Raw genomic sequence first — 8,961 nt, forward strand, 5'->3', positions numbered from 1 at the left:
TATTTACTAATGAATTGCTAATATTATTCATTCTCACTTTTCTAACAAACTACTAAAAGGCTGGAGATTTGGTTCATACATCATCACTTATTCAATATTCTCATGGTACGCGATACTTCTATCAAGTTATTTACATAGTATATCAGTACAATTATGAGTATTCATTCCATAATGATCCGTTGTTCACATTTCTTTCATAATATTCACCCACCTAAATCATTTTCCTTAAGGAGTGAAACAAACATTGACTTGGTAGATGCTTACGAACAATCAATTTATCATTATATTTTGATACGGATACATTTTAATTTTCTTACCCATCAAAGGTATTTTGATCATTTATGTCATTTAAGGGTATTTTGATCATTTTATAAATTAGACTCATTTTTCAAGTATACTTGTACATTTCATAAAGATCTCTAGACATTTAGGCATAGCGAGAGATGTTTCTAATCCTTTGATGTTGAACAATATGAATATTTAACTAAGCAGTATATGTACTCAACTAAGGAGTATGGATACTCAATGGAGATGATGGATAGTCAAACAAGGAGTGCTTGTACTAGGGTTTTGATACTTACGGTATTCGATACCAAGCTAGAAGTATTAATACTGAATGATGGCATCAATACTAAAAAAATGCCTCGAAGTTCTTTGATATTGATACCTGATCTTCAGTATGAATATCAAGTGAATAGTACCGATACTACCAAGTACAATTTCGATACTCAAGTTGAAAATTTCTAGATTTCTTCACTAATTCATTTTGGTATCGATATTGTTCATCAAGTAAAAAACTAAGCCTAGAAATTTATAAGCTCAAGAATCACTCTAAAATCCTCCTAACTACTCTATTTTACTCCAAAATCAATTCCTAAAACTTGATGGGGTTTCCTATGGTCATTTAGTACCCTAAAAAACACACGTTACACCGTAATAGAATCATTTAGAGCATAAATCATGTAACATGCTCAACATGTTTCAAAACTCAAATCAAAACACAAAGGATCATACTTATGAAAGTCATGACATCATAAAGGATTAAAAATACAATACATTGCTCAAAGAATCCCAAAATGGATATTCTTGCTCAACTCTCACCATACATATCTTTAACTCAAGCTAGATGGTTCGTCAATCTCTTGCACCACAGAAACAAATGCAAAACGAGTTACTTACATGAACTTTATAAGGAGTATAAAAATACTCTAATAACACTATAACACTTGAATCCACTAGATAAGCTCTAAGGTTCAAAACACTTCCAATACTCTTGTCTAAACTCAAAACCATCTTTAATGAAAATCTAGAGGTTAACATGAATCTCTTGAATTTTTAGAGGTAAATATTACATTCGTTTGATATAGATCCTTAAAAAATGACCAAACTTCTACATTTTTAGTATGTGATCTTATGGAGAAGGTGAGAGGGGAAAAGGTTTTCAGCTTTTTCCCATATATCCGATGTCAATACATATCCAAAATCTCATAAAATCATCCTTGTTATCAATAATATTCTAATTACACTATTGTTCCTTAGTCAGTATCCTTCTAAAAAAAATCTATTTTTATGGCTAATCTAGCCTAAATTGCATCTAATTAATTCTAAATTTGACCCATCGAATTCAATTTCAAATTCACCTTTGTCCAAATACCTATTGGATCAACTCTTATGCGCCAACTCTAAAATTTTGGATGTTAAAACTCTTTCCTCTTAAAAGAAAATTTTGTCCTAAAAATTACTTGCATCAAATGAGAATACACTCTAAGTTCGATACACTAAGAAGCCTCACAATCACCTCAAAATCTAGTTGAGGTTGATCTTCATGGAAGAGATCCATACAAATCGACAAGAACATACAACCCCATCATATTGGTCTAAAATCATCTCAACAATGTCACATGGGTCGAACCATCGGTAAAACCATCATGAAGTCCAAGGCCACTTTAATCTCATCCCCGTTGCTCAGTGATGAACACTCAAGATCATTCCACGAGGACAAATCTTTGCCACTTTGTGATTTTAAGCTGCAAAACCTTATCTCAACTAAGTTAACCCAATAGTTTTTTTCATATAGTACATAATCTATTCTTACCTTCTGAACTCAGGTAAACGCAACAAATATTCAACGAAGATCCCACAATTACTCACCATACTCAAACTCAATAACATCGCCGGAGTATTTTCTACCAATTTTTGGCTCTCGACACTATTTCGATGGTGTAGATCTTCCCATTAAGTCTCTTATGAACAAGTCACTGCACCATACTTAATATGTTACGCTTATTTTTATGAAATTCATAAAATATAATATAGTAGATGTGTATCATTGAGCTTTTATAACTCATCGTATGAATTTCTCCATTAGCAGGTTACATGTTTCGTGAACCGCAATATGATAATGGTATCACTATCAACAGATGAATCTTAGTGGGGTACTAGAATACAATGATGATAACATAAGAGAGCATGTGTGATTTTTTGAGTTTTATTGTAAATATTGTACTTATGTATTTTGGTTTTTAAATAAAGGATCTCTATTTTTTAATTTTTATATTTTCCTTATTTCTATATAAATATTTTTAAAATTGAGTAATTCATATTTCCTAAGTTTTTAAGAGTGAGATCACTACGTGATCTAATATGACACTCATAAAATTGATAACGTGTGAAAGTTGTGTTTGGAGTGTTATATCAATAGTAGCAAATTTATCAGCAGAGAACATGTTGAAGAATTATATAAGATGTTTAGGAATGAAATGAGATATAGGACTAGTTATTTTGTTATTGAGATTCACTTTAATTGATTCTTTTTTGGTCGGGGTGTGTTACATGCTCACCGCATCAATTATTGCTGAGAGAAATAAGGTTATGATGATTTTAGGCAATTCACCTTTTTTTTATTTGACGGATAATTGTAAACAATTTTTCAATTGAGAGAGATCAAGAGAAAGAACCCCTTTTTCAAGTATAGGATGATGATGACTATTTGTATGTTGATAGCGTAAATAAATTTGATAATATATTCAATTAATAGATCACATGAACCTATCAACGATCACATCAAGGAATTGTAACTGATTAGAGGATATAAAGCATTACAAATTTCAAAATTTAACAATCAAAAGAATGATAATGAAAGTATGACTTGTGAAGGATTTTCGGAAAAAATATACAAGAATAATAATTAAATAATACTTTGTTTATTATTTTCACATGATTTTGTTTTATTGTTCTCTTAAAGTGAACAAACATAAAAAGTCAAAGAAAAAGTTAAGGATTTGTTTTTTAGTTTTAATTCTTGATCCCCCCGTAATCTCTCACCTATGGGTGCTTAATGAGTTTAATTGTTCGTGAGCAATTCAAATTCAACTCAATCAAAATTCAGTTAAAGTTCGAATTAGATTGATTTAACTCGAAGTCGCGCTCGATTTAAGACATTAACAAGTTGTGTCGAGCAAAGTCTAACTCGTCTCGATAAGTTCGTGAGTTGCTCGTTAATTTTTTAAATAAATTTTTAATAGTTATCTTAAAAATTATTTCATTAAAAATACTAATTTACTAATAGATAATAAAAAATATGATAAAATATTAATATATTAATTTTATAATAAATAACAAAAAATTATTAAATTATTAATTAATAATTATTATTTTACTACACCAAAGAATAAACCCTAAATAAAAAAAAGAATATTTATTTTAGTTTCTTATTATATGATATTATAAGTGTTTTTTATTAGCAGGATAACTATGTTGATCAAGCAAAGAAAATTATTCTCCCAACTTTATAGTTTATTGATAGTAAGCAACAATGAATGAAGTGAAGAGATTTGATTTATTTATTTTTAGGATTGATTATGTATTGTTGACCTTTTTTAAAGAATGTTTTTAATATGTAAATTTGTTGTATTTATAGATTGTTACTTTGGTTTTAATATGTTAGTTTGATGTATTTATGAATTGTTATTTTGGAGTTTAGAGTTTGAAATTATTTCATACACTCTTTTGATAATTTTTTGATTAAATTTGTTAATTTTGTTTATATCAATCTCTATATAATATTAGTAGATTTTACCTATAGTTAAAAAATAAGGTAAACATTTTGGTGAACTTAATGAGCAACAAATCGATAAACTAGCAATGAACTTAATGAGTAACATGTAATTAGATTAATGAGCAACAAGTTTTTTTTTAACAAGCACGAGTCGAACAAAATTTTTACAAGCTTAACGAGAAATGAGTCTAGTCGAGCAACAACATGTTTTAATGAGCACGAGCCAAACACTACCCAACTCGCGATTGACTCGTTCTATAAACACCCTTCATTAGGGGTGAGTAAAACTTAACTCGAAAAATTGATTTTTTTTTCAATTTTGAGTTATTCGAGTCAACTCGAATTATCAATTTGATTTACGAGTTCAAGTCAAGTTAAAATTTGAAATTTTGAGTTACTCGAAAAATAAAAAAATTTAGTAAATATTTTGATAATTTTACGATTTAGTCCATGATTTCACTATTTCTTCAATTCTTCATTCATTTTAAGTCATTTTTTTTTACCAAACTCAAATACATATGTAATTTCGATTCCTCTTTTTTATAACAAATTTTTTTGTCAATTTAGTCCTTCAACTTTTTATAATCTCCTTATTTCTTCAATTCATTCTTTATTTTAAGTGTTTTTTTACCAAATTTGAACCACATACTCATATAACACAACAAAAATACCTATGTAATTTCAATTGTTATTTTTACTGCAAATTTTACTTTTTATTATTTAGTCTCTTAACTTTTCATTTTACTCAATTTGGTCTTTTGACTACAATTGTTTGCAAATTCTTTTTTTATCAATTCCTTGACTCCTTTATACTCTTGTCAATATTTTACCCTCAAAATACTTTATTTAAAATATAATATTATGAATATATTTCATAATTTAGATTCTATTTGATATATTAGATAACATTATAATGTGAAAATAATATATTATATATATATATATATTATATGGTTGGAGAAAGTCAAAAAAAAATTGGAACAAATCCATGCCATAATATTATAAATAATTATAATAAAATTAGTATAAAAACTTTAATAACTTGACTCGAAATTTTTTTAAGTTAAGTTCAAATTATAAAGTACGATTCATCAACTCAATATTTTTTTAACTAGACTCGATTCGAATGCTTACCCTACCCCCTCCTCTCAGCCCTTATAAAACACTTGTGAAATCATAATTTTTAAAAATTCCTGACAGTATTGCGATCTAAACTAATTAATATGTTAATTATTTTTTTTAGAATAATTAATCTGGTATAATTGACAAAAGAATATTTTTAGTTTTTTTTTATAAAAAAAAAGAGAAACTGCCATTTACCGTGGCTGGCGTTGCCGCTTTGGCTTTGGTTCTTATTTATTTCTGTTTTGATGTTGAGAATTCAATTCAGCCATCCATTTCTTTCAGTTGGTTTCTTATTTCTAAATAATTCAAGAAAAAACCAAATTTGAAAATCATTTTCATAAGCCCTTCCCCTTGGATTACGCCTTAATCTTTCCTCCTTAATACCCCCAAAGCTTCTCTGATTCTCTCTCTCTTTCTGTTTCGTGTTTTTTTCTTCTCTTCTTTGTCTCCTTCACACGGGTTTTTGTTTTTAATTTGACAAGCTAAAACAAAATATAAAAGTAACAGAAGTAAAAAGAAGCAGAGAAAAATGGCAACGAATATAGGTATGATGGATAGTGCTTACTTTGTTGGAAGAAATGAGATTTTAACGTGGATCAATAGCAGGCTTCAGCTCAATCTCTCTCGCGTTGAAGAAGTAATTTTTTAACAATATATGCTAAATTATTATTTTCTGTGGCTAATGCTTGTTTCTTTATTAAATTATTTTTATTTTTTCTGAATTCAATGGCCTCCCTATACATTCTATATGCCAATGTAGGGTCTGTTTCATTATGGTTTTTCGATGGGTAATTTTGCCTCCTTCTTTCTGGTTAATTTTAATGGAATTTGAAATGGGTTTATATTTTTCTTCATTCTAAATTTTAATTTTGGAATTTTGTTTAAGGTTTCGTACTGTTCGAATTTTTTTTCTTTTGTTAATCTTCGGTTTCCTCGAAATGTGTTGGGTTTCCCTTCTTCTTATTCCATGGTAGAGAAAATTGGTACTTGTAGTATGTTAATAATTTTATTTTATTTTATTTTTCCAGCCTTATTGTGGATTTTTTTTTTAATTTCTTTTTCATTAAAATCACTGATATAGCCAGAAGCCGAGAAATAATTGTAGGGACATTCTTCCTTTGCTTGCTTTTGTAGATTAGGATAATGCTGATACCAGCTGATCGTGTTATTATGCCTATTTCCAAGTTTTTACACTGACCGCTTGATGGTATCATAATTAGGATAAACATGAGAGCACATGGAATTTAAGTTGTGATCAAAAGTGGGTGATAATATGTGTATTTCTATCATTTAAGTCAACGATTGGTTTGAGGTTTTATTAGTACTTGTCGCCATCTGTGCAGCCTTACTCGATAAAACTTGACTCGAACAGCTAAGTCAGACTGCAGGATATACATGAGAGCACATGGAATTTAAGTTGTGATCAAAAGTGGGTGATAATATGTGTATTTCTATCATTTAAGTCAACGATTGGTTTGAGGTTTTATTAGTAATTGTCGCCATCTGTGCAGCCTTACTCGATAAAACTTGACTCGAACAGCTAAGTCAGACTGCAAAACAAAGAGAAACTCGTGTTTGTCTAGTAGCTTGACTTAGGTATTTGACTCGAGCTGGATCTTCGAAGGCCGTGCGGATGCCGGATGTAATATGATTTTGCTACACTTGATTAAATGTATTCTGGTATGTCTTGACATTTATTACTTATCTTCAGTTTAAATAACTATTTGCTTCCAGGCTGCCTCTGGTGCTGTACAATGTCAGATGATAGATATGACCTATCCAAGATCTGTGCCAATGCACAAGGTGAATTAGCCCGCTTTATTCATCTTGCCTGCATTGTTTTCTTAATTAATTGTCGTCGTGATAATCTTCTTCTGTGATTTTAATTGGAATGCAGGTGAATTTCGATGCAAAAACAGAATATGATATGATCCAAAATTACAAGGTTCTACAAGAAGTATTCAACAAGTTGAAAATCGACAAGGTAATTAAATCTCTTTCAATGCCTAACATAAGTTTGTCTTTTTTTACTACACATGTTTTAAAAGAATAAAAGAAATACACATTGATTATGCTTCATCACATCAGTTTGCATGAAAACCTAAAAAAAGGGAAGCAGAAAGTTGGTTAGCTCTCATATGACTTGCACTTCTTTTGGTAGTCGGCCAAAATGAGATTGTGGGAAAATAGAAAAAGTGTCATGATGCCATCGATGGGATATCTAAAATTTTTGCTTTTGGCATAAAAATTGATGGTTCTATTTAGATTCTTTTATAGGAGTTGAAGCTTACACTACACCTCTCATGAATTAAGATTTGAGGTCAACATGTGTTGTTAATCGATGTTGGCAATTGTGCATATGGTTGCACATGAACATTTTTTTGAGTTAGATTTCCTAATGGTTTTCCTGAACTTGACCTTGAAAAAGCCTGTATATACGAGTTTTATTGTCATTATTTCAATAACAAATTAGTTCACATTTGATACCTGTAACTTTGTCATTGCAGCATATTGAAGTCAATAGACTTGTTAAAGGCAGACCTTTGGACAATTTGGAGTTCTTACAATGGTTGAAACGGTATTGTGATTCTGTAAATGGTGGAATCATGAACGAGTAAGCTATTTTTCCTGTCAGTTTATGAATCTTTCCACCCTGAAATGATCAGTATGTTATGATTGGATTATTTAATTTATTTTACTTGATCTCGTAGGCATTATGATCCTGTTGAAAGAAGACTTAAAGTTGGAAAGGACAAGAACTTGAAGGCTTCTCGCTCAAAATCTCTTGAAGCAATCAATCTCCATAACTCTGCCTCTGGAGATGTGGCTGGCCTTAATAGAAACATTGGTCTGCTTAAGCAATGTGATTTCTTTTGCGTTATATCATCGTATTTTATATGCATTTAATCCTCTTCAATAATTTTCATGCTTGCCACTGACTGTTGTCACCATCGTATGATGCTTATTGTCAGTTTCCAAGCAAGGGAAGTCTGGTGTAGCAGCAGCTTCGAGCGAGGTCCGGGCTTTGTCCAAGGAGGTAATCACATTTGAACTCTTCTTAGCTTCTTTTATCATCTACTAACCTATATTTATAACGGTTTAGCGACACTCCATGCTTTTAGTGCTAATGGGTCAGACAGCTCCTGTTTAACGTTTTCTTTGCACAGATTCATGATTTGAAGCTCTCGGTTGATCTTTTGGAAAAGGAAAGAGATTTTTACTTTGCTAAATTGCGGGACATTGAAATACTTTGTCAGACCGCCCAAGTGGAGAATCACCCGGTAAGAGTTCCTGTTAAGCCCCCAACTTCACATTCTCCCAAATGAGTGTATACATACATCCCTGTATGAATGCATTACTCGTGTAGTCATTACGGATTCATCTTCAGTCATACATCTTCCACTCTCAAATATCCCCCGTTATTAATCCTAGTAGGGTTTCTCTCTCTTGGTATGGTGATGCATATATGTAAGGGCTTGTGTTGCTTTTAGAATGCATGAATTGTTTTATACATACATAGCATTTATTATGATCATGAAAGCAAACATGTACTTCCTGTGCAATCGGAGTGCTTTTATAATGCCATTTTTCGGATGGTATGCTTATTGAATAAAAAAAATCGGGTTGCAGATTGCATTAGCAGTAAAGAAAATACTGTACGCAGCTGATGCTCAAGACTCTGCACTTGAGGAAGCTCAAGAGTATATTACCCAATATATTGATGATAATGGTGAAACTGAGGAGGCAGAAAATGATGATTGAACTTTTTCTAAAAAAAG

At 30.7% G+C, this 8,961-nt stretch overlaps 1 protein-coding gene across 1 annotated transcript; it reads left to right on the forward strand.

The window, feature by feature from the left end:
• Positions 1 to 5,397: 5,397 nt before the first annotated feature.
• On the forward strand, positions 5,398 to 8,961 carry LOC120171790 (microtubule-associated protein RP/EB family member 1A-like). Its single transcript, XM_039179442.1, has 8 exons — positions 5,398 to 5,819; positions 6,917 to 6,985; positions 7,080 to 7,166; positions 7,690 to 7,796; positions 7,894 to 8,045; positions 8,182 to 8,219; positions 8,350 to 8,463; positions 8,813 to 8,961. Exons 1-8 carry the CDS (start codon positions 5,712 to 5,714, stop codon positions 8,942 to 8,944), a joined length of 807 nt encoding a protein of 268 aa, XP_039035373.1. The 5' UTR covers positions 5,398 to 5,711; the 3' UTR covers positions 8,945 to 8,961.

The sequence above is a fragment of the Hibiscus syriacus genome, unplaced genomic scaffold, assembly GCF_006381635.1.
Source record: "Hibiscus syriacus cultivar Baekdansim isolate YM2019G1 unplaced genomic scaffold, ASM638163v2 tig00111837_pilon, whole genome shotgun sequence".
Lineage (NCBI taxonomy): Eukaryota > Viridiplantae > Streptophyta > Magnoliopsida > Malvales > Malvaceae > Hibiscus > Hibiscus syriacus.

Excerpts from the sequence above, each read along its gene's own strand:
- LOC120171790 (XM_039179442.1), top strand. The coding sequence starts at position 5,712 with ATGGCAACGAATATAGGTATGATGGATAGTGCTTACTTTGTTGGAAGA. Across the intron at positions 8,046-8,181 it reads CATTGGTCTGCTTAAGCAAT|CAGCAGCTTCGAGCGAGGTC; the intron begins GTGATTTCTTTT and ends AGTCTGGTGTAG. Across the intron at positions 8,464-8,812 it reads CCCAAGTGGAGAATCACCCG|ATTGCATTAGCAGTAAAGAA; the intron begins GTAAGAGTTCCT and ends ATCGGGTTGCAG.